The sequence below is a fragment of the Notolepis coatsorum genome (assembly GCF_963971535.1).
Source record: "Notolepis coatsorum genome assembly, chromosome: 3".
Classification (NCBI taxonomy): Eukaryota; Metazoa; Chordata; class Actinopteri; order Aulopiformes; family Paralepididae; genus Notolepis; species Notolepis coatsorum.
This window is the reverse complement of record NC_140167.1, coordinates 132,282,395-132,309,215: the sequence shown is the minus strand read 5'-3', so window position 1 is coordinate 132,309,215 and position 26,821 is coordinate 132,282,395. Positions and strand designations below refer to the sequence as shown.

The window sequence follows — 26,821 nt, the reverse complement described above, 5'->3', positions numbered from 1 at the left end:
AAAAAACCACCCCCACAGGCCCCTCTTCGCCATGCGTGAGAGAGGAGCGAAAAACAATGGAGAACCAGCCCCTAAGCACACCGCACCTGGTATTCCCCGGCGGTCTCCCAACCAAGTACTAACCAGGACCAACCTGTGTAGCGGCCGAGATCCGACGAGATCGAGCGCGTACAGAATGGCATGGCTGTAAGCCATGACGACAGTGCTGAGTAAAAACATACCCAACCAGGGTCTCCATAGCGCTTAACCCTGTGACACCCAGACCGACCTGGCATTTTTCCCCCTGAAAAAAGCCCAAGTCCCTCAGGGTACCAGAACAGCAGATCTGCATCCCCGGCGGACAACGGGTTCAACTGATCTGGACCAGCGTGACCAGAACCAGTCCCGTGCCCTAACCACGCCGACATGCCTACTCCAGGAGAAGGGCAGATATGCGTGTTGATCTTAACATGAAAAGAAGGCGCCACCCAGACGTCGGGACGAACCGCGCCTGGTGGCCCACCCCAAGGGCGTGAGACCCCACTACATATGTTCAGATCCATCCCGTCATCATCCCCCAGACATGAACGAGGATCCGTCGACAACCCACCCAGGTCATGGGATGTGGTCGCCGGAAGAGGAAAAACCCCCATCTCAGTTGCTTTATAAAAACGCTGTTTCAACCACAAGCAACTAAGGCGTGCCAGTCAATCGCCTGTTTACAGCGAGCTAGCACTATACGTGCGTCGGGACACACCCCCATCAATGAACAGGCTATTTAGACCTGTCATTGAATCCCCAAGGCGCCCAGGGGAACGACAAGAGGGGTGTGACACTCCCTAACTCCAACACTTCTGGAATAGAAAGAAGGAAGCATCAACAGTATGTATCCCAGTCTACACAGCCGGGGTAAAAAATGTTCACATTTTTACATCCCACCACCCTCCCATAGGAAAGAGACGGGGATCCCCAGAGAGACTTCCCACGCGAGCTGTACAGATTGAAAAGAATATATTGCACCTTGAGCCATGTAAAAAACTGGTTTTAGGGCCTCCGGGGAAGAGGCACCGAACCCATACACACTCAATAAACGAATTGAATCGAATATACATACAATAGAAAAGGACCCTTCTAGAGGGTCCACTCACTTTGACAATCTGAGGAGGAAGGCTCTGTACTCTGATGGAGGCTTCCTCACATGGATCACATGGAAGAAGGAGTCCGAACTCACAGAAGGCCTGAGTAGGCGCTTGGTGAGGAGGAGCCCTGACCACCCCCCCTGAAAACAGATCCATCACATGGACCTGAACAGCACACGGAAGTCCTACCAACAGAGACGCGCACGGTGACGTACTCTATGGCGGGGGAATTCCTGCGGTGCACACGCCCAATATACCAGGCCGTGGGACCAGGAACTCCCTCCCCCCCCCCCCCCCCCCCCCCCCGTAACGTGCCGAACCGCCACGTGACGGGAACCTTGAAGGACAGGGGGTGTACCCCTGACCGACAGAACAATGGGGAGAGGAAAGGTTACCAGTTCACCCCTTTACGACCCCACACCCATGATACGACGTAACGACAAAAAGAGAATATGACACAGTCATAGTCAGCTCTATGAAGCGTTTCACAGCTCCACACAGCGCACGAGCTAACCTGCTATCTGATTTTTACTAAGGAAAAACACAGAATAGAGAGGGCTCTAAGAACCCCGGTCCAACATACACATGTGCTTCTGTGGCCAGTACAACCCAGTTGTAGGTCACATGACACACACAACCCATCATCATCACAATGAGAGAATACATCATTCTTGATTAGTATCGACCACAGGCCTTGCTAAGCACACATGACAGCAACCAAACCAATTTCCCTTTAGGAAATAAGTTTCTCCAGCAGATTTAGCACAACCTCAGCAATCAAGCTGAGAGTTACATCGTATCCCTACCACACAAAAGACACAATTAATGCACAACATGTCTGATAGGAGGTGATAAAGTCCCCAGGGAACCGGGGGGGGAAAAACACAATCCTCCTATTTTACCCTCAATACGGCCAGTTAAAACAGGAAAACCTGTTAATGTGTGAACTCACTGTCCATTGTCATTACAGTCTGAGAAAGAACATTCTTTTACTCACTCGTCACCAAGCATAGCTTCATAGGTTAGTTGCCTTAGTAGTGAGTACACGGTACACATAAACACCATGATGTTTCTCACACAACAACCAGATCAATACATCACGACCTGCACGGAGAAGCTACTGCCAGTGACAAAAACAGCTCACACACAACCCGCAACGTATCTCAAATGCATTGCAACAACACACGCTTTGGGAAAAAACACCGTCATTCACAATACATTTAGCAAGGTAAAACCAGAAGACGTGTTATGAGGGTCTGGCCAACCCCGTACCTGCCCGGAATGCAGATCAGCGAAGTGCAGTCACAAGCCATCGTAGAACACAGCCCTCTTTGTTGACGCAATCCCCGTCTAGGCTCAGGCAGGGTTGACGAACATCCCCTGTCAAGGATGACGTCGTGGTCAAGAGTGTAAAACATGTTAAAAATCAAAGCACGTTCAACAGAATAGCATCAAGCTAACGGCTGCTCCAACCGTTCGGGTGCTATCGCTTCCGCTCGCGAGACGCCGATCTACGACGCACGCGATCAGGAGCGAGCTCCCGGCGGCGCGCGAGAAGCCAAGCTACCCCGCGCCAGGCCACCGACCGGCTAACCGTAAGCTATGAACATGTAAACAATGACATAACACTCACCCAGACAGGCCGCCGTTCTGAACCCTCCTCACTTTTTAAGAGAAAAGAGAAAACAAGACGTCAACACCGCTTCACAACGGTGACAATAACACGTCCGGCGGAATCAGCACAGTACCAACTGGCCTGTATAGCTGACTTTGAACATGAATCTGCCGCTATCGCACATTACATGCACATATCCCCTCGTGAAGGAATACTCTCATTTGGATATGAAAGATGGGGTCTTAACACGGTGACAGAGAGAATCCACTCGTCCAGAACACACAGGGATCACCAGTGTCAATGGTCGCGGCCCACTAGTTAAAACTATAATGGTCGCCAGACCAAGGCCTTCTGTCGCCTAGACGGCTAAACAAAGGACCCTAGCCTGGGGCCGGTTTCCATAAACTTTGTCTAGTAGCCCCCATAGCACTAACAGACAAGTGGAGCCCGCCAGCAAACACTACTCACCCAACCTGGAACGCACCGCTCCTCACAACAGCGGCATGTCCGACAGTTCAGCTGTGGCCTGACAGGTTTCACCCCAACAAACACAGCAAGGAACTGCAGTTGAGAAGCATGCAGCGGCGTGCTCCCAATACGAAAACCGGTGGAGGGTTTGTAGAATGATCATCATCTTCTAGACACTCCAGTACGAAGACAATATCGCCGTATTTTCTCGAAAATAGTGAGAGAGAAAATAAAGATATGATGTCAACGTATCCTTGTTTCCCAAGCTGTTCCTAATCCAATTTCTTCCATCATGGTGTCAAGTGTGGGGATCTACCGAGGCACCTCTTCCTTGTGGTGAAAGCGAGAAGGAGGAGAGCAGGTGACCACACACCTGCTTATGAAGGTAAGCTGATGAGGGGTGTGGTCAGACTAATACTGGTATTAGAGGTACATTTGTGGTTTATTCAGTACGCGTGCACGTACGCGAGATAGTGCAGAAGGCGATGCCAAGCTAAGCCACTAACGATACAGAACTGTAATTTTATAATGACAATGAGAAATGATCACAGAGTCACATTGCAAAATGGTATTGTTAAACAGGGCAGAACCAGTTGGATTGTTCCAAGACACCAAGTTTGTTTTGACCACAGAACAATGCATAACGATTATCATAATCACCTTTTATATTAACCACTAGGTTAACGGTTTTTCAATTTTATTTTGACACATTAGCTACTAAGGTAATGTCTATTGTATGTATTTATTTAATTTTTATGTGTTACTGTTTGGCCCTGCCACACGACCGACAGAGAACACCTTGTCAACAACGACGCAACATCATTCAGATTAATACCTTCACAAGCAGGAAACTTTTCACACAATTGTATGTATCTGCAAAACGATGAACTAGGGATGTGATGAAAAGAAATCAATGAGAAAGCATTAACAATGGTTAGTAATAATGAGCTAAAATGTATTGCTGAAGGAAGAAGTGACCACATGATCACATTACATCACATTAGAATTACTTAGGTTACAAAATTGTATTGTCAGACAAGAAAGAATCAGTTGTTTTATTCTCTCATAGAAGAGGACATGTAACGTTGTTTTGCACCTGTATGGTGAACCATTGATAGTATATGCACTAGAATTACATACAGAAGCGATGCATAAGACGTTTTATCTCCTCATTTATAGAGAAGAAATGGAGAAAATTGCCTGATTCTAAGTAAAGACCAACAAAGCTGAGGCAATCACAGATGAAAGTGACACTCAAACTCAGATTAAATACAACTGGATCCTAAGTAATTTCATCAAGAATCATCACAAAATGTGCAAAAATATATATATATATTTGTGAACAGTTTCCCATAAGCAATCATGTTAGTTTTATTAACCACCAGGTTAACGGTTGTTAAAATGTTTTTGTACACATTAGCCTTATGTGTAAATCCGATTCCTAATAATTATGAACACAATTTTGTTTTTTCACCCTGTGCATTCTGACCACACAGACAGTGCATGTATTTAATTGGTTTATTACGATGCCTGTATGCACAATGATCACATTAGCTCCCCAGAGTCACGACATGAACGACTGAAGGTATGCCAAGATATTTGCACAGCGATAGCTTCTAATGATTATGTTAATTGTTGTTTGATATCAGAGATGAGGACCACTCATTGATATAGGTATTTTGAGCGATTAATAAAAGAAAGGGTGATATCTATTCCCACATCTCTGATATCAAAATAACACAGACCGCAGTCCAGTCGATCATGTCATGAATCATGTATGTAAATAATTCCATTAATCATGTATGTAAATAATTCTATTTTAAACTATTATCCCCACTTTTACCTGTTCCAAACAATCCTGGTATATTATACATTAATCTCACCCACATTATAAGAAAGAAAAGTGAGTATTGTGGTATAATATGTCCTCATGTGAATATATCCCCCTCCCCTGTGTTCCCTTTACCTGTGCCCCCCCCCCCCTCTCTGTGGAATAATCACCCCCCTCCCCTGTGTCCCCAAACCTGTACCCCCTCCCCCCCATCTGACCTATCAAATGGGACCACACACCCCCTTTGTTGAACTATAAAGGGCTCTTCCCGACCACAATTGAGGCTTCTTACCTGGGTAATTTCAGCTGATCACCTGGGGCGAGAGCCTCAGCCATTCTCTCTATGTATTCTATCTGTTTGGTTAATAAACCTTGTTATTATCCAAACCTCGGTTGACTGAGACATTCTTCATCAGGATATCCACAAATATCCCACAGTACGAACACGGTGACAAGCCGGGTAGGTGCCTGGCTAACTTGGCAAAAAAAAGGGCTGACACCCAAGTAATCTCTGACTCCAACGGGGTCAGGTCCTTTGACACCAAAACTATTAACAAAGAGTTTGCCTCTTTCTATGCCCAACTCTATAGGACCGAGCGACCCGATGGTGCTCTCTCTGACATGCAGGCCTTCTTCGCTGAATTACACCTCCCTAAGGTATCGAAAGATCAGAACTTGCTCCTTAACGCCCCAATTACGAAGGAAGAAGCTCTGGGCGCCCTTAAGGCTATGCCATCTGGTAAGGCTCCGGGCCCGGACGGTTTCGGATGCGAGTTTTATAAGGAGTTCGGTCATATTCTATTAGATCCCCTGCTGGCAATGCTTAATCACTCCGCTGAGGTGGGGATACTGCCCCAGTCTCTACGGGAAGCTAATATCTGCCTTCTCCTTAAGAAGGGTAAATGCCCTGAGGAGTGCGCCTCCTATAGGCCTATAGCCCTACTCAATTCGGACCAAAAGTTGCTTTCCAAGATCCTGTCCATGCGCCTGGAAAACTTACTCCCTTTTATTATTAACGAGGATCAGACCGGTTTTATTAAGGGTAGGAACTCTACCGACAACATGAGACGGCTCCTCAATATCATCCAAATGACTCGTGAGACAGACCACCCCGCGGTGGTTCTGTCTCTCGACGCGGAGAAGGCATTGGACCGTGTAGAATGGCCGTATCTATTTTTAACCCTCGCTGAATTTGGCTTAGGTGACACCTTTATTGACTGGGTCAAGGTTCTTTACAACTCGCGGATGTCGGCGGTCCTGACTAATGGACTTAGGTCTAGCAACTTTCCTCTGCAGCGGGGGAACCCCCAGGGGGATCCTCTTAGCCCTTTACTATTCGACATGGCCATAGAACCACTCGCACAGGCCGTAAGGCAGTCAGCCGAGATCTCAGGTATTAGAGTGGGCGGGAGGGAGCACAAAATCACTCTTTACGCGGACGACGTGCTGATCTTTGTGTCTAAGCCTGACTCTTCAATTCCATGTCTAACCCGCATGATTCCCACATTTGGAACCTTCTCGGGGTACAAAATAAACTTTTCCAAATCCGAAGCAATGCCACTTGGGACACTCAAATCTATCCCGATACTGCCCGAGCCCTTCCCGTTTCGCTGGTCGCCCTCCGGCTTCGTTTACCTAGGAGTATTTGTGACACCCACCTATGATACGTTGGCTAAGGCCAATTTTCCCACTCTTTTAGACACCATAAGGGCAGACTTAGTTAGATGGGCCCCTTTACCGATCTCCTGGCTGGGTAGGATTGCCCTCGTCAAGATGAACGTACTCCCCAGACTGTTGTACCCTCTCCAAATGATCCCAGTGCTGCTGACAAACAAGGTTATCAAGGTGCTGGAAGGCTGGCTAAGCTCATTCATTTGGAATGGGAAGAAACCGTGTCTGAAAATGGCCAAATTACAGATGGATAGTGAAGATGGGGGTCTAGACCTACCTAATATTAGACACTACCAGCTGGCGGCACACCTTAGGGTGCTGGTCGGCTGGTTCAGATCAGACCCACTGTCAATATGGCTGGACGTTGAATCCTCGCAATCTAAGTCCCCCCTGTGGAACCTACTATTTATCAAAGACTTTAGGTCTGTGAGGAAGATGTGCTCCAACCCCATCACATTATGTTCGGTCAAGGCCTGGAAGACTGTCCGTAAGGTGGAGGGCCGAGCCAAGCTGACCTCTCCTCTTACCCTGATTGTAGGCAATCCTGACTTTAAGCCAGACCAAATCGGCGGCGGCTTCAAGACCTGGTATAAGCAGGGCATAACCGATCTTGGCCACCTGTTTGATGGCCGGACCCTAATGTCCTTTACACAGCTGCAGCAGCGATATGGCCTATTGAAAGCGGAATTTTTTAGGTACCTACAAATTAGGCAGTTTATCACCAAGGACACCTCACTTTTAACTGACATCTCCACCTCGCAGGTGGAGAAATCCCTCTCCTTGCAGATCCCCAAAAAACAAATATCTATCTCCTATAGTACTCTGAACCTTAATTCATCTTTATCTTCCTATGTTACTAAACAGTCCTGGGAAGAGGATTTGGACATAGAAATCACAGATGCAGACTGGCAGGATACGTGGACCTACGCAAAAAAAATCTCGGTTTGTAACCGCACCAAGGCCATCCAAATTAGAATATTGCATCGCATTCATATTACCCCCGCCCGTAAAAGTAAAATGGATCCCAATACGTCCCCACTTTGCTTTAAATGCAAGATAGAGATTGGAAATCACGTCCACTGTTTTTGGACCTGTGTAAAACTACAGAGCTACTGGTACGACGTTGTAGAAGAACTGTCTGACATATTTCACACCCCCATCGAGCTGGATCCCCTCTGCCTTTTGCTGGGCCTCCCAGATATTCATGTTACCAATTCCAAGCATAAGAGACTGTTCAATTTGTTGACATTTGCTGCTAGAAAAAACATCATATTGTTTTGGATCAAGGACGAGGTCCCGTCAATAAGGTCATGGCACAATATCATAATGGAATGTATCCCCTGTGAATATATTACGTGCATGCTGCATTCCAAGTTGGTCACTTTTTATGAGATCTGGGACCCCTATCTGTCACATATTGGGCCTGCACTATCCACCACTGTACTCGCCGGATTTCCCCATTACCAGTAACCTCCCACTGCTGCCTTGTTTTGTCTGACGGTACTGGCATTGTAAATACTGTACATGTCCTCTTGACTACAGTGGTACTATACATGTTCTCTTGACTGCGGTAATACTGTACATGTCCTCTTGACTACAGTAGTGCTGTGCATGTACCCTTGACTACAGTAATACTGTACATATCCGCTTGACTACAGTAGTACTGTACATGCCCACTTGACTACAATGATACTGTACATGTCCGCTTGGCTACAGTAGTGCGGTACATGTTCTCTTGACTACAGTAATGCTGTACATATACCTTTGACTACAGTAATGCGGTACATGCCCACTTGACTACAGTGATACTGTACATGCCCTCTTGACTACAGTAATACTGTACATGCCCACTTGACTATATTGATACTGTACGTGTCCTCTTGGCTGCAGTAGTACTGTACATGTACTCTGGGCTACTAGGGAATACACGATCATATGCACATGTTCACAACACACATATATGCATGTACACATAAAACATATACATAGGTAAAGCACACACACATATGGGTAGGTAGAACACACATATATATAGCACACAAGATAATGCACACACGTGAAAGCCACACTTATTTTATTTTATTTATTTTTATTTTCTATTGTCATTTCCTTATTTAATTTTTATTGTCTTCTTTTTTTTTTTCAGTTCAGTTCAGTTCAGAGTTTTTATTTGCCACATGGAATAATACAATCATAGTTTCTTCATTAAAAAATCATAAATAGCCATTCCATGGACAAAAGGAGCAGGAAGAAGAATAAATCTTATAATTACCTGCCCCTTATTCCTAAACTAACATGTATTTTCTTAATGGTCGGCATATAACCTTATTTACACAAATAATCATTTATACCATTATAAAAGAAACACAATCCACAGTTAAACAAGAAAAATTTAAATAATAATAATAATGATAAAGAATAAAAAAGAAAAGAAAGAGAAGAGAAAAAAAAAAGATCTCACTATTCAGATCCCTTTTTGATTTTCATACTGACTAAATTTTTTTTTTTATAATTTTTTTTGAATTGATAAACACTGTTACATCCCTTAAGCTCGCTATGGAGAGAATTCCATAACTTTACACCAATAACTGAAGGACACATCTGTTTAAGTGTGGTACGTGCAAACTGATGTTTAAAATTGTATTTTCTCCTACTAAACTCACTTTCTAAATGAAAAAGATTTTGTAGTTTTTCTGGCAGTGTATTATTTCTTGCCCTAAACATAATTAACATTGTTTGAAACTTAACCATGTCTTCAAGTTTAATTATTCTAGATTTAATAAATAATATATTTGTGTGTTCTCGATAACTCACTTTATGTGTGATTCGTACAGCCCTCTTCTGTAGTATATATAATGGTTTTATATTTGTCCCATAAGTATTCCCCCATACTTCAACACAATAACTGATATAAGGTGAGATGAGTGAGCAGTAGAGTGTTCTCATTGCCTCATACTCTAACACAGGGGTCAGGAACCTTTTTGACTGGGAGAGCCATAAAAGCCAAATATTTCTAAATATATTTCATTGAGAGCCATATAGTATTTTTAACATATAATAAATTAAATATGTCTTACTTTTAATGCGACTTCTGGTGCTGCATGGTTTTGCTGATGGCCTTGTAATCTGGTTCATACGTGGTGAGGTTGAGCTTAATGCAGGCGTTGAGGCTTCCATCAGTTAAACGTGAGCGTAGGTTGGTCTTAATGTTCCTCATATGCGAGAATGACTGCCCACATGCATATGTAGAGCCAAACATGGTCAATACGGCAATACTCACGCTGCATTGTGTGGTATGTCACAGGAATTTCGTTCCAAGTTTTAAGAATCAGCTGGTCTTCAGGTTGAAGATTTTTTATTTCTGTCCACTTGTGTTCCCTCGCCAGCTCTGCTCGCTATATCTTCAGCTACAGATACTATTAGCTGTATCTTCAAAACCAATTTCTGTTTACTTTAAAATGACACAGTATTATTAAGAAATATCACAAGTATTAAATTTTTTTTTTTTTTTTTTTTTTTTTTTACTCAAAAATTTCTGGGAGCCATATGCTGTCACCAGAAGAGCCATATATGGCTCGCGAGCCATAGGTTCCCGACCCCTGCTCTAACACATCCTTTACTTTATTCATAACAAAAATACTCTTGGACATCTTTTTTTTAACATGTGCTATGTGCGATTTCCATGTTAATTTATCATCCATAATCACACCAAGAAAACGAAATTCATTAACTCTCTCTATATCAGCTCCATCTATGGTCAGTACTATATTTTCATCTAGTTTTCGATTGCCAAAAATCATAAATTTAGTTTTTTTCAGATTCAGTGATAGCTTATTTACATCAAACCATTTCTTTAGCTTTGTCATTTCATACACAATATATTCAGCTAGTTCCTTTAAATTATTTCCAGAACAAAAAAAATGTGTATCATCAGCAAACAAGACAAACTGTAATAGTTTTGAAACATCACAAATATCATTAATATATAAAAGAAAGAGTTTGGGCCCCAAAACCGAACCTTGCGGTACCCCACATTCAATCTTCATGAGCTCAGATTTGACATCTGCCAACTGCACATATTGTTGCCTATTGTGGAGATAACTACTCAACCATTCAAGAACCATTCCTCTCACCATATGAACGTAATTTGGAAATTAGAATATTATGATCTAAGGTATCAAATGCCTTTTTTAAATCAATAAACACCCCTATTGTTAATTTCCTTTTATCTGTTGCTGTTGTTATTTCTTCAATAATATTCATTAAGGCAGTCGCTGTTGATCTGTTTTGCCTAAAGCCATACTGGCTTTCGCTCAGCAGTTTATTCTTTTCCACAAAACCATCTAACTTATGCGAAAACAGTTTTTCAAGCACTTTCGAGAACTGTGAGAGCAATGACACGCCCCGTTCCCCGTACCTGGTTCAACTAAGTCGATCAAGATGTCATTATCCAGATTCAGTTAACCCGATGTTTGAAGCCGGGATTTTCCTGTTCCTCGAAGGTGGATTCAGTCTCGTTAACTCAAGCCAGACTTGAGACCCAGGATAAGTGCGCGTGCCCGCCTCAGCCGAGAAGGCAGCAAGTGTCGAGAGCAGAGATCCTGATTCTCTAGCGGCATTGATTGATTAATTGATTTAAAACTTTAGTAACATATTGCAGTACGGCTCAATCGCCTCGCCGACAAGTTAAATGCGTTATCTATAGGCTAATTTTAAGTCCCTCATTACCTCAATCAATCAGATTATATTTCTTTAAACTTGCCTGCTGGATTGAATAATCAAATGAGATCTTGCTAGCGAAAATAATTAGTTAAACTGTTATACAAAATAACGATACGGCTCTCTTCCCATTGATTGATGTATAGTCGATCTTTTACTTATCTCCACTGTGGTGTAACGGGTTCTTCTTTTGACTTTCACGCAGACGACCGGGGTTCGAAACCTAGTCTTCCCCTTCTTTTTGCGATGTAGGAATAATTCAATTTGGTGCACGTTGAGAGCTATATAAAGAATGACATCCTCAATGCATGTAGATTTATAATATTTTAACTTGAAACTAGGCTACTTTGGCGTATAATCATTAATATTATATTCCAAAAAATTATATTGGAAACACAGGGTTTCGAACACCGGTCGCTTGGTTGCCAGGATTGAGCACTACCGCTGAGCCACTGTGCCAGATGGGATAAATTCATTGTTTATACATTAATGAACGAGACAAGATCCACAATCCACGCATAGACACTTCAATTTTATGCTTGAATGAAACACAATCCAGGCGCTCCATTAAACATCCACAGCGGAGAATATGAAAGGAATCAGAGCCAAACGAGCGATAGGTTTCAATCATTAAAAATATCCCCGCGGGATTCACATTTGCAATGCTGCGCGTTGTTAGAATAACCACATAATGTGTACATCGCACCGAGCGAGCGCCACGGTATATATAACGTGCATTATTTAGGACAAAGTGAATTTAGTATCAGCATTTTGGGTCTATTTTACATTTCAAAAGCCCCCTCTGGAAGAATGGAGCACAAAAACGTAATTCAGAATGGTATAAAGCAGATCCTAGACTGTGGGAATAATTTCAGGAAACGCGCTGTCACTTTCTTTGCGGGGGCGTGGCTGTGCTTCATCCGGCTAACTTGAACTTAAACCCTGCTTTCGACCAGGCTCAAACTTTTGGATCTGTTGTCATGGTGATTTGGACAATCCAGGTACGGGGAGCCGGAAAGTCCGGCTTAAGTCAGACTTAACCGAAAGTTATCCGGCTAACTCAGTTATCCAGGTACGGGGAAGGGGGCCTGGTCTATAGTTAGTGAAGCTGTGCTTATCTCCTACTTTGTAAAGTGGGATCACTTTTGCTACCTTCATCCTGTCTGGAAAAATACCTGTCTGAAAAGAAAGATTACAAATATAACAGAGAGGTTTGATTATACAATCAATTGTCTTCTTCACTATAATCATATCTATCCCATCACTGTCAATGGATGTCTTATTCTTTGACTTTAATACAATGGACATGATTTCTGCTTCACTGACATTTCCTAAAAACATAGACTGCAGTACTTTACTATCTCCTCTCCATCCTTCCTGTAATGGTTCATCGTGTTTTTGAATGGCATCTGCCAAATTTGGCCCCACATTCACAAAAAAAGAGTTGAATTCATTAACCACCTCATTCATGTTTTTTATAGTCTTACTATTACTAATGAAATGGCTAGGCATTTTTATGGACGCTGATTTATTTCCCATTACCTTATTTAGAATGTCCCATGTGCCATTTATATTATTTTTATTTTCGCCTAACAATCTATTGTAATAATCTTTCTTGGCCCGTCTCATAATGAATACTAACTTATTCTTATACACTTTGTATTTAGTTTCAGCAGCCTTTTTTCTACATTTGATAAAATCTCTATACAGTTTGTTTTTCTTTTTACATGCATTCTCTAACCCCTTTGTTATCCATGGTTTTCTATTGTCATTACTTGTTTATGTTGAACCATTGGGCAGTGCCTATCGTAAAGTGTCCGATAGATATCCAAAAAAGTATTGTAAGCAGCATTGACGTCTTCTACATAGACCCCTTTCCATTCCTCATTCAAAAGATCATTCCTGAACATGTTTACAGCATCATCCCTTCTTAACCTTTTATATCTGTACCCATCCTCCTCCTTTGTTCTCTTCAATTGACAATCAAAAGTAACAAAAACAGGTAAGTGGTCACTTATATCATTTATGACTAATCCACTTATGATGTTATCCTTAAAGCTATTAATAAAAATATTATCTATTAATGTAGCAGAGGTTTCTGTTATTCTACTTGGCTTGCTGATCAGTGGATATAACCCTCTTCCATACAATAATTCAAGAACATCTGCTGAAGCCTTGTGCTTAGAAACCTTTAGTAGGTCAATATTATAATCTCCACAAATAATAAATGTCTTATTTCCGTTTACCCTACTCAACAAATCATCCAATGTATCTGTAAATGTTTCTATCTTTGACCCAGGTCTCCTGTATATACAAGTAACAATTATATTGCTTATTTTTTCCATTTCGATTTCCACCGTTAAACATTCCATTATGTCATCAATAGCCATTGTCATATATCCAACTGGTTTACATTTAAAATCTCCATCCACAAAAAGTGCCACACCTCCTGCTTTCTTACTTGTTCTGTTTATATGATATAGTTCATACCCGTCAATGTGGAAATCAACACCCCTTTCATCCTCCAACCATGTCTCCGATAAGGCTATCAGCTTATGTCTTTCTGGGTCGATATCACATTCAAAGTCTTGTATTTTATCGTCACATAAATATTCGTCTGTTGATTCTGTCATATTTCATGGAATATATATATATATATTCAACTGCTTTGCATTTCAAGTCATCGTCGACAAACACAGCTGCATTGTTGTTAAATTGTTCCTCTGTGTAGTATTCCCAGATTGGATTGATTGCATTACATAGATGATTTTCTGGGTCAACATCATATTCAAAATCATGTAATTTGTGTTCTGTGTATTCAGCTTTTGAGAGCGATTGGTACTCATCTCTATCGGTGTGCAGTCCCACTCGGTCATGTCCTTGTTCTTCCGTCATGATGGGTTTAGTCATCTGAATGGCTCCAGATCCTTCACCTCTCGAATTGTGACAACCCTGGCTTCTTCACGTGTCTTCCCGTTTAGCCGGATCATGATTTTACAATTCCTCGTCCATGTCGATTGGATCTTTTTTCTCTTTTCGGAGGATGCGAGCCTGCCTTGCAATGTCCGCGTTCCTCCTGGTGAGATGCTCGTTAAGGTACACAACTGTCCCGTCCAGATTCCGCCACTCTCTCAGTAATGCCGTCTTGTCCTTTCGGGACACGAAGCGGATCACGATGGCCGGCTTAGAATGCTGGTGGTCCTTTCTGGGGAATGTGTAGCATGCTGATATGCTTTCGCTCTTGAGATCAATTTCCTTGCTTTTAAAGAATGTTATGATTTGTTGTTCCAACGTGTCGATTTCCCCTTGCGGGGCGTCGGCACCTCTGCTCTCTCCGGTCGTCACACCTGCATATGTTCGATGAGTGGTCTCCAGTCCACTTATGATCACGTCGTCCATTCTAGTGTACTGTTCCAACTCATCAATTCTTTTTTCCAGACAGTCGATTTTCTCGTCTTTTTCTTTTAAGAGGTTTTTCAGTTGTTTCATTTCGCTCATTAACTCAGTAAATAGTTCCTGCTTGGACACCTTTTTGATTTCCTCAGACAGGGAGTGTAGAGACATCTTAATCTCCTCCATGTCATCCTCGAGTTTCCTTTGTTTGGCCGCCATTATTGTTATTTTGCCTTCTTATCTTCTCTGTTTCAGTAGTTTTCTAGCACTTTTGCTCAGTTATTTTTGTTAGTTTAAACAAACAAATTCACAGAGAATCCTTGCTGGTGCATGCGCCTGCCTGTCTTGTGATGTTATTACTGTTGTTAGTGTCATTATTTTTATTATTGTTAACGGTATTGTATTGTGATGTCTTGTTCTATGTTGAAAATTGAAAATAAAAACATTTATAAAAAAAAATATAGAGTCATGTAGGCACCTGTGTACAGCTGTGACCTGATTAGACCTACTCCATATATCACCAGTAGGTCACTTAGGTATTCTGGATGTCCATAGCTCTTGACTTAAAACAAAAGGTGATCGTGCCTTTGAAGTTACGGCTCCAACATTGTGGAACTCTCTTCCTATAGGCATATGATCTGCAGTCTCTGTTGTTGCAGCTACTATATAAATACACTGGCACACTGGCAATATAGGCAACTCTCATTTCTGTCATCTACCCAGTACAATTCTGAGTGTAACAGTAGCCTAATGGCAAACTGGGAATATTGTTAAGTCTTGGAGGTCTGCTCTCTACTGAGTTTAATGCTGTGTGGAAATATGATTTCATTTCTGAAATGTACTGCCTTGGAGATTGAAACATACCTCCTCACGCATCTTTTTTACAGTTTCCCCCTTCTGAAAACAAAACAAAACAAGAATATAAAAAACCATTGATCTCCAAAGTCCAATGCCAATGTGTGGGTGATGTATTATAAATTACAAACCTTTCCAATTATACTTCCCACCTCCTGCAAGGAACCGAAAAAACAAAGATGAAACACTTATTTTTCATAAAAGTGGTTTTGAATGTATCTTTTCAACATAGCCTTTTATCAATGTTGCCATGGTCCCTAGCACAAATAATGATAATAATAATAATAATAATAATAATAATAATAATAATAATAATAATAATAATAATAATAATAATAATAATAATAATAATAATAATAATAATAATAATAATAATAATAATAATAATAGCTTGGATTTATACAGCGCCTTTCAAGGAACCCAAGGGCGCTTTACAAGACAACAAAGAAAAAAACTAGAAGCCGGGTGGGCTTTCAGGGCTGTCTTGAAGGAGATATAGTGTAGATCAGGACATGTAGAGGGTCTACTGTACCAGCCACACACTCTCCATATGAATGAGATCGCTCATGTTGATCTTGGTCTGACATGGTGGGACTAAGTGGAGTGAGGCAGCCCTGATTGGAGGCCCCAACACTCCGGACCTCCCAACCTCCCCCTTAAAGGGGGAGAAATGGGTGACAATTTTGGATTTTGGGCAGAACATACGTAGGAATATTTTAAAATCCTTAAACCGAATTCGACAATGCCCTCCCCAGTCAGAAAGCATCAGGATGCCTCCAAAGCCAGCTATGTGGCAGGCCTTTGTGTATGCGTGCAACTATGTGTCACTAGAGGGTTTGATAGACATGTTTTTGGAATACTATCGACTACAGGCGGAGATACAATACGACATTTGAAATGTTGCCAAAAATCTGCGGTAGCCTATTGATCTGATTTGTGTGTGTGTGTGTTTTTAAAAAATACGGCCGCACATCATTGGAAAAGAGAGAGCATCTGTGTCGAATTCAAGAACTATTCTGACAAGGTTAAGCGAGGGAGATGGGAGGAGGGGGGACAATAAATCCCCCCTAATTTCACAATTCAATGTTCCAGCATGTTGGCCTGTCTGCGACGACCCTCCCTCTGTGTTGTGTTGGCTTACTTTTCCATGCATGAGCAGGCGGATGGTGAGGGTGACATTGAGGCCGCCCTCTGACTGGACTTTGGTTGTTGTCTCCATGCTGCGGGGCGCTGTGGGAGATCAGACAGGCAGGTGGAACAGGGAGGGTTCTGATGCAGAAGGGATGTGATGGTACTGCAGCCAGCCAGTCAGCTGCGGAGCCCAATACGTGGACGCACACACATGGAGAGTAAACACACACACACACACACACACACACACACACACACACACACACACACACACACACACACACACACACACGGAGAGTAAACACACACACACACACACACACACACACACATGGAGAGTAAACACACACACACACATACACACACACACACACAAAGGTTAGTTTGAACAGATTGCAAAGATTTTTCAATTCAGATTTGAAATTGCAATACAGTGGCATTAAGAACACATCTGGCTTCCGTGATTTTCTGTGTTTCCAAATTAAGCAGGCTGGTCGGAGCCCTGATGCCAAAAGGGACTTGATCTGGACCCTGGCCAGAGATAATGACACAGAGGGGGGAGAGTGACAGCCACGTTAACCTTCACTCCCATCATTGGCGTTCAAAAGGAGTTTTAATTTACGCCCACAAACGCAGGATGGGTGAGTGAGAGGAAATGTCTCTGCTTTTCAGGAATAGTCAAAAAGGAAATTGGGATACAAATGTATTTATTGTTCATCCAGACGTGTGAGTTTAAAATGCAATGTGCATTTTAATGTGCACTTTAAATTCTAATGGTTATATTATGTCATAGCTTACGCTCTGCGCCTAGTGGAACATATCCTATATCAGTCTAACTACTGAATACACCCATCCGCCTGGCCACACCCCCATCCGCTCCGCTACATAAGCAGGGGTGTGGCCATACTAACAGCTCCTTCCTTATTTTCACTACGACAAGTGTCTGTATACACCACTTGAGTTTAGTAACAAAAATAGTTGGAAAGGAGCTACGTTGAAGAGAAGGAGCTGCGTTGACATTATATCTTTGTTTTCTCTCTCACTATTTTCGAGGAAATACAGCGGTAATGTCTTCGCCACCGGAGTGTCTAGATTCTAGAAGATGATGATCATTCTGACCTCCACCGGCGCTTCGTATTAGGGGCTCGCGTCGCTGACCAATCCCCGCCGGCATTGCCTCCGGCTCTGCAGTTGGACACTTTGCTTGGGAGGCGCTCTGCCGTGTGAGGGCTGGCGGCCTCTCTGGGGCGGATGATGTTTTTGCAACACGGGCGCCAGGTGTGTTGGTTGTGGGGGGAACAACTACACAGCTTACGAAGGTCCGGCTCCAGGCTGGTATCCTTTTTCGCTGCCACTTAGCAGCGTGGAGGGGGTTCTTGTTTGATGCCCACGTTAACATGAGCTCCTCATTGAGAGCTTTGTTTTCCTGGGACCGTGATTCCGAATCTGCGGTTCAATTCCCCGGGTCTCTGGACAAACGGATACCCACTGTCGCCGTGCTGGCCCCGTTTTTTTCAAAAAAATTAAAAGCACCCGGTGCGAGGGAGGTGAGCTTGGTGTTTCATTATGAGAATATCTCAATGCTCAGGTCGGCTATAGTCCGCAAGGGACTTGTTGCCGGCACCACTATGGTAAACACCGTTCTGTAGTGGGACGTGTATTGCCTTCTTTGTCCCTTCTCTCTTCGGATGAGAAGAGGAAAAGACAGCGGCTGTCTGAAGTGTTGGCCTGTATTGCTTTTCTCACGTGGTACAGTTTTTCAGTGGTAGCCGCTAGCTTGCTTCTGCATTAGCTAGTGGTTAGCGATAGCCAGGTTGAACTGTTAGCCAGTTAGCTGTTTGGCTACGACATTAGCTGCCCGTTTTCGCTCGGCTGGGAACGTTAGCTTTATGCTATCAGTTAGCCTAGAGTTAGCTGTTAGCTTGTGCTACAACCATTGACATTAGCCGTGAGAATAGCAGGCCCTGGCACTCTGACTACGACATCATCTTTGACAGAAGATATAGTCGGGCCTGCACCATGACCGGCTGCAGGAGGGGGGCGTCTTGCCGGAGCAAGGCTCCGGCCATAGCTTCTTTTTGCCCCGCCAACGAGAGGCCTTTCGTCAACGTGGAGACCTGTGTTGCGGCCTTTCACCCTGCGTTCATTGGTGCAGGTAAGATGTCCATTGGACATTACCCCACTCTTCCTTCCTTCCCCTCCCGAATGTTTTGTTAATAATGATGTTTTTTTTCCAGGCAAAACATATGTTACTTCACTACATTTGGAGATACGACATGTGCTGTGTGTGAATTGTCTTGGTCGCTTGTATAGCTTGGGTAGCGTTGGCCAAAGCTTGTGCTTTTCTCTCTACCTAGAAACAGCATTGTTTTTTATATGAGTAAAAATGAACAGGGTTTTTGTTGTATGATGAGAAGTGTACTGTAGCTCAATGTTACATATATCTTTTCAATTATTACTCACGTGGGAAGTCTCTCTGGGGGTTCCCTGTCTCCTCTCTTTTATATAGGGCAGGGTTGACAGGGGTGTTTTCCCTCGGCCGTGTCATATGGGACCCATATCTGTGTCTTGGCCAGCTTCCTGCCGCTCTCCCAGGCGGCTTGGAGGGAACGTTATCTGGGTTCTTGTTAGAATTGCCATTGATATGTTTTGGTTCTCGACGTGTACATAGTGCTGGCCCTGGGTGCTTCTGTGTGGAACCACGCATGGGCTTGCGCGCCTTGGTTGCTCATCATTGAAACGGCGTTTTTATGGGGCAACTAGGATGGAGTTTTGTCTCTTCCGAGCGCCAGTGTACTAGGTTAGTCTCGATGAATTCTCGTTCATCTCTGGGGGGAGATAACGGAATAGATCAAAGCAATGGCGGAGGGGTCTCACGCTTTTGGGGTGGGCCACCGGGCGCGGTGCTTTTATAGTTCTGACCGTCTTGGTGGCGCCCTCTGTGATGTTTTAGATCGACACGTGTACCTACCCCCCTCTTAGGACTGGGGATGGTGGCGTGATTAGGACACAGGACTGGTTCTGGTCGCGCCGGACCAGGTTAGTTAACCCGTTGTCCGCCGGGGCGCAGATCTGCTGTTCTGGTACCCTGAAGGACTTGTGCTTTTTCGGGGGAAAAATGCCGGGTTGGCCCGGGCGTTGCAGGGGTTGATGTTATGGAGGTGTTTGTGGTTATATCACTGCGTGTTATCCTTCACTATTGCTTGGTACCTTGCGCTGTGCTGAAGGAGCCTGGTCCTTCTCCATTCTTTTTTTCGCCCCTCTCTTCTCCTGCTTGGCGGGGCTGGGAGGGGGCTGTCGAGGTGGGTTTTGTACCCCTCTGGCATCCCTGTATACGTCCCAGTCCGCCGGGCCCAGGTCCGGACTCGTTCTCGTCGACCTGTTGGCCTGGATTAACCCCTTCTTGAGAACTGAAACACTTGTACTGCTGTATAGCCGGTGTATACCCGCAGTTGTGTTTTGGAGTTTTTTCTTTGGGGGGTTATAGGAACAACCGCCTCCTGTTAGGTGGTGATTGGTTTCCAAGTGTGTTGGTAGCGGAGTCGACTCTCGGGTTAGGCCGGGCTTGACCCCGTCTGCCTGCGAGTGTGCCCCCGCACCTTTCATGACGTCTGCCAATCGTGTCAGCCTTCTCTGCCTCGGCCCCTCTAGAGGGTGGTTTTTTTCTGTGGAGGCTGCGACATGGTGCACAGCATACCGTACGCCCCTTCCGCCGGGGTGCTGTTTTCAGCAGACCCCTTTGGCGCCTATCTAGTCCGCAGTGCTCCAGGCTCAGGTTGAGTCTTTTTGATCTGTTGCCTGGATTGAGGGATCAACCTCTTTGGGGGTTGTCTCCCCGGTGCGCTGCCTGGTCCCGTTGTGGGGGTGTAGCCTCTTGAGTGCTTCAGGGCAGCGTGCTGTAGGGGGGAAGGGCCTGCTCTTGGATGGGACCTGTCCGATACGCTGGCGATGTGGGGGGTGGTGTCACTAGTGACCACCTGGTGGGGTCTCGATGCTGCAGCATCCTTGGCCTCACCGGGCCCCCTTTTCCGGGGGGGTCCAGTCCCTTCCTGGGGCTGGGTCCTCCTTCACGCTCCGCTGCTACGGCCTTGCCACAGGGTTGGGTTCTTGACCTTGACCCTGTGATGTTAGGGGTTGTAACAGTTTTTTTCCCCCCCGTTCGTTCCCTAGTGGCATGTGGGTTGCGTGCCTGTGGGAAGGTAAGTCCCACAGTCTGCTCACCCTGTGCATTGAGTTGCTAAACCCTCTTCGCACAGTCGGATCCGATTCCCTCCCGTCCTCCACTAGGGGGGTCCGGGGGCTCGGGTCCTCCCCGGTTCTGATGGTTGTGGGGTGCCTCAGCGGGTACATTTGTCAAGCTTCCGCTCTGCTCAGCTCCTGTGTTCCACTAGGCGCAGAGTGTAAGCTATGACGTAATATAACATACGGTTATCCTATAACCATAGTTATATGAGTAATAGCGAGCGCTCTGCGCTGGACTCACTGAGGACCCCGTGGTCTTTGCCTTCGGTGGTGAAAGACTTGGGAAAGAGCTGTTAGTATGGCCACACCCCTGCTTATGTAGAGGAGCGGATGGGGGTGTGGCCAGGCGGATGGGTGTGTACATGTACATGTGGAGACATTTATTCAGTAGTTAGACTGATATAGGATATGTTCCACTAGGCGCAGAGCAATCGCTATTACTCATATAACTATGGTTATAGGATAACCGTATGTTTTCCCTTTTCCAGGCTATTGCACTGGGTTGTTATTTCTTCCTAAAAAAACAACAACTAAAAAGAACATCAACATTTGGAAAGAATAGAATAGAAGGGTTTAAACAAATTAAAGACAGAGCTTTCCCTGTTTTATAGAACTCTACAGTTAATTCATGTGATTATCTCTCTGTTTTTAACACTTTGAGTGCCACGCCGGGTTTTCCTTTTTACCCCTTGATGCCACGGTCCACGGCCAATGTTAACGTTAATATCGCCTAATCTATGTTTTAAATTATGGCTATGTGTCTAATCGCTTATCAAATAATCATTTTCCAGTCAACATTGGCAAGGCAGATTGTATTTTTATCGCTTCATTTCCGTTTGATAGCATTTTGAAAATCACCCGTTTTCCGGGGAAAAACAACCCATTCTATGATAATCGCCTTTTACTGGAATATTCCAGAACGTTATCATTTGTCGGTCTATTTATTAATCGTTTTCAAATAAATGCTAGATGATCGATAGTATATGTGTGCGCATGCACGCTCGTGCCGTGCGCTGATAATCGCTGCTATTATTTCCTCATGGCTTTTACAGTCAAAACAGCTATATCACATATAGTGGAAACGCTTATATCTCCGTGAAAACGAGTCTGATTATCCTAACACTGATAACATAGATTCCTTACCTGACATCAGATGGTATCCAAATGGTATATTCCAATTCCTGATCACCATTCGAAAAAATCGATAAGTGTATTGATCCAACGTGTGTACAGTAGAACACATGATTCCCCGCGGCTCAGAGGCTCCAGAATGAACTCTGGTAACCCCGGCTGCATCAGTGAGAAGTAAAATGTGGAGTCAGAAATCCGTTCTCCAATTCACTTTCATTGAGTCCATTCCAAAAGGGTGATTTACCATCTGGGAGACAATAGGGGGCACTTTTTTCACATCTGATCGCCGGCGGTCCCTGGATCTCCAACGGTAGGCTTGCGTGATGCAATATGATTTCAGATCGCTAATAAAAAAAAAGTAAAAAAAACACCCGAATATTCTCGGGCGTGGCACTCAACGGTCGGGGCGGCGTAAACCCGAATATTCTCGGGCGTGGCACGCAAAGTGTTAATAATCAAAGTTCAAAATAGAAGGGGGGGGGTAGTCCTGTCAGCCCATTCAGCAGGAATGAACCAGAAAATGTTAACGGTTGCACCAATCATCATCCTGACAGCTCAGGACAATTTTGCTGAGAAAATTTGTCCATAAAATGTCAACGCACAACGTTTTTTCCATTATCAAAACATCCACCAAGCCTGACGTATCACCCCCACAGGCTGACGCTAATAGTGATTTAAAGCCACTGTATGACAGTAAGACCAGCGGTTTGTAAAATCTTTAAAGCACAGCAAGGTGACTGGCAGAATCCTAAAAAATTTAACCCTAACTAACCTTACTGTCATGCACTTGTCCTAATAAACGAACCTACACTGTAGCACGCAACACTTTGATGAACATTGTTACTCAGCTGAAGAGTTTTACCCTTCCTGAGAACTTGTAAGTCGCTTTGGATAAAAGCGTCAGCTAAATGACTAAATGTAAATGTAAATGAGGCCAAGTCTCCTGAGGTAAAATATTGTTTTTTTAGAGTCACGTAATAAAGTCATACATAATTCAAAGCAGGAAGAACTTGAAAAACTTGAAAATAAAAATAAATAACTATACTCAGAAGCTTGGTGCTCCGTGTGTTACCTTTACCATCTCTCACAATTAATTGTCTAGGCAGCAGTTTCAGACTTAATACATGACAAATTTCAGTTTTAGCACTCTAGTTTTTGGATTTGAGAGTTGTGCATGTTCACTGACATTTTTTAACAGTCTAAAACCATATTAATATCATATATAAAGTTATTAGTTGGGTTCAAACAAATGTTTTTCAATTAACATCTGTTCGCCCAAGGGGGGGGGGGGGGGGGCATAGTTTTGATTTTAACTTTGATTTTAACAATTCAGAATTTAGAAAATGTGGGCAATGGGCTCAGTTATGCCCAACGCATAGATATTCTATTCAAAGGATCAGCCTTCTGGGGGTCGATTGTATTCAATGCATGGAGATCGTCAGGGACTTGAAAGGGTTAAAAAATTGTCAAATTGATGGCCTGCCTTCTCAAAGTGGTTGTGGATGGACGGACGGACGGACGGACGGACGGACGGACGGACGGACGGACGGACGGATGGATGGATGGATGGATGGATGGATGGATGACTTATCCAGTATCACACTGCTGTTTTCATATATCTCCATCATACTGTAATCCCAATTGTTGAAAGGTATGAATGGTCGCAACATAAACATTCTAAACAGACCCAAGTTTATTTCCTGTTGCAATGTGAGCTAATAATTGACAGGAAATGGATCCAAACTGTTCCCTAGCAACAGAATGCAGTGAAAGGGTCTTTAAACTGCTGCTGAGATCTGGATGCCACAGGGAATGTGAGATTGGTGTCATTGGACAACAAAACAATACAATAGTCAAGGAAACGTGGACATTAGCCAGAATCTAATGTCATTGAATGCTCTACCTCCTGAGACACTGTTGCCCCTAACATAATACATATTAGCCATAGCTGTATGGTACCCCTCTTTCTCAGCTGTACTGACCAGTAACACATTGTGTAATATGACCACTGCATGCCCCAGTACATCTTTAAAGGGACACTTCACCAAAAAGCAATTATGAGGGCCGACGTTCCACTCTACTGGTTAAAGTTGCTTACTCGTGAGTAGTATGTTCGTTGATAAAGAAAGATAATGTCCACAGCCGCTCCAGTGTAAAACAAAGATATCCAAATAGTTTATTTCTCTTCCACAGCGAAGTCTTTCTTTACAGAAGTGGTCCTAAAGCTATACTTTCCTAAATATTCACGTCACTACTACAATGTAAGAAAACTGTATTTTCCCAGTCTCCAAAATCACCGCCGATTGGACACATGGAAATTCCTCCTCACCTGAAAGCCGTAAATCAACTTGCCGGCTCTTTCCACAGCAAAACGGTAGGCAAGGCACCCTGGTCTAGAAATGCAGGCTTCAATCTATGTTGTTTAGTCTATCTGTTGAGTCCTGTTCAGTCCTGTTTCAAGATGCACAATGAGCTCTTCTGAGAGAATTGCTGAATATATATAAATACACAAAATTTAATGTTCTAGAATGGTCGGTTATGACATCATACTGTGACATCACAAATGTTCTAGAATGTTTGATTATGCCATCATACTGTGACATCACAAATGTTCTAGAATGTTTGATTATGACATCATACTGTGACATCACAAATGTTCTAGAATGTTCTATTATGACAAATAAGAAGGTTCAATGACTTTATCTAAATCCAATCAATATTCCTAATGCCGTTTCAATGTAAGGTTATAAAAATAAACATATAAACATTCATATAATACAATAACCTAAATATATAGCTTTGGCTCCTCTACAGCAATGCTGATTTATTTTACACATAATCTCACACACATCCAAACACTAAACAGTTTTGCACACTTTATTTAGTTTGACAACTATTGAGAGTAAATTACAGTTTGAATACTGCCACCAGTGATGTCATCGGGGACATTGAATCCTTGTGTTGTGTTAATTACAGCACCATAAAAAAAATAGCATCGATTACAAATGAGATATGATTTTGGCTCAGTGGTTATAAACCAGTGAAAATCTAATCGCAGACATGTTGGTCACAAACAACAGGGGATTGTAATCAAATACTGTAGCAGGTGATTATCATTAATATTACATTTGTGGTCAAATGGCATTTGTAGTAATTTGAGCTGTGGCCTTGTGCCATTATTGTATGGCAAAACACATCATGGGAATACTGTGAATGGGAGCATGTGCAGGAAGTGATCACAAGATGATCTTATCTGCACAATGAGAAACACCACACACCAGTCATAATAGAACATTAAATTGTAAGGCCATTGTAGGATGACAAACACGCACGCACACATACACACACACTTCGAAATGCTGGCTTCTGTTGTTATAGGCAATTATTGAAAACAAAATTTTTCAAGACAATGCAGAAGCAACAATGGTTTTTCCACAGACCAGAAGCAGCTTTAACACTTTGAATGCCAGCCACGACATAACATGTGTTAGCAGCCCGCCCCCTGAATGCCCACCACGATAATTAGCGTTTTTTTTTTTTTATTAGCGATCTGAATTCATATTTCATCAACCGAGTCTACCGTTGGGAAACCAGCCCCACCAGGAGCTCAGATGTGGAAAAAAGCACCCCCTATCATCTCCCAGATGGTAATGCACCCTTTTGGAATGGACTCAATGAAAATGGATGAGAAAAAAAAATTCCGGAATCCACATTTTACTTCTCACGCATGTAACCGGCGATGATCCCAGTCATTGTGGCGCCTCAGTACAGCGTGTAATATGTGTTTTACAGTATCTAGGCGTTGGATCAATAAAAGGATTGATTTTTGGAATGGCAATCAGGAATTGGAATAATCTTTTTGGATACCATCTGATCTCAGGTAAGGAATCTATTTGACCAGTCTTAGGATAATCAGACCTGTTTTCACGGAGATATAAGCTTTTCCCCTATGTGTCATATGGCTGTTTGGCTGTGCGAGCGATCAGGAAATATATCAGATCAGATATCAGATTGCGGCCCAGCGTGCATACGTACACATACCATCGATAATCTAGCGTTTATTTGAAAACTATTCATAAATACACCGAAAAATGTGAATGTTTTTGTGTATTCTAGAACATTCTGTTTATTATGGAATATTTTTATTTTCCTTGAAAACAAGGGCTTTTCAAGATGCTATAAAACGGAAATGAACCGATAAAAAAACAATCCGCTTCGACAATGTTGACTGGAAAATGAGTAATTGATAAGCGACGGGCAGATTAGACACATAGCCATAATTTAAAACATAGATTAGGCGATATTAACGCTAACATTGAAGTGGATGGTGGGCATTCAAGCACTAAATCTTGCCAGAATCTAATGTCATTGAATGCTCTACCTCCTGAGACACTGTTGCCCCTAACATAATACATATTAGCCATAGCTGTATGGTACCCCTCTTTCTCAGCTGTACTGACCAGTAACACATTGTGTAATATGACCACTGCATGCCCCACTACGTCTTTAAAGGGACACTTCACCAAAAAGCAATTATGAGGGCCGACTTTCCACTCTACTGGTTAAAGTTGCTTACTCGTGAGTAGTACGTTCGTTGATAAAGAAAAATAATGTCCACAGCCGCTCCAGTGTAAAACAAAGATATCC

At 43.2% G+C, this 26,821-nt stretch overlaps 1 protein-coding gene across 6 annotated transcripts in view; it reads right to left on the bottom strand.

The window, feature by feature from the left end:
* pcbp3 (poly(rC) binding protein 3) overlaps positions 1–16,975 on the bottom strand; it is a 124,532-nt gene extending 107,557 nt beyond the window's left edge. For all 6 annotated transcript variants that reach the window (XM_084309716.1, XM_084309717.1, XM_084309718.1 and 3 more), the window contains exons 1-3: positions 16,812–16,975; positions 15,802–15,825; positions 15,680–15,712 (exon numbers count right to left, since the gene is read on the bottom strand). In XM_084309716.1, coding sequence (XP_084165842.1) covers positions 15,680–15,712; positions 15,802–15,825; positions 16,812–16,889 — 135 coding nt within the window. In that variant the 5' untranslated portion in view covers positions 16,890–16,975. The remainder of the gene's footprint in view (positions 1–15,679; positions 15,713–15,801; positions 15,826–16,811) is intronic.
* Positions 16,976–26,821: the final 9,846 nt, after the last annotated feature.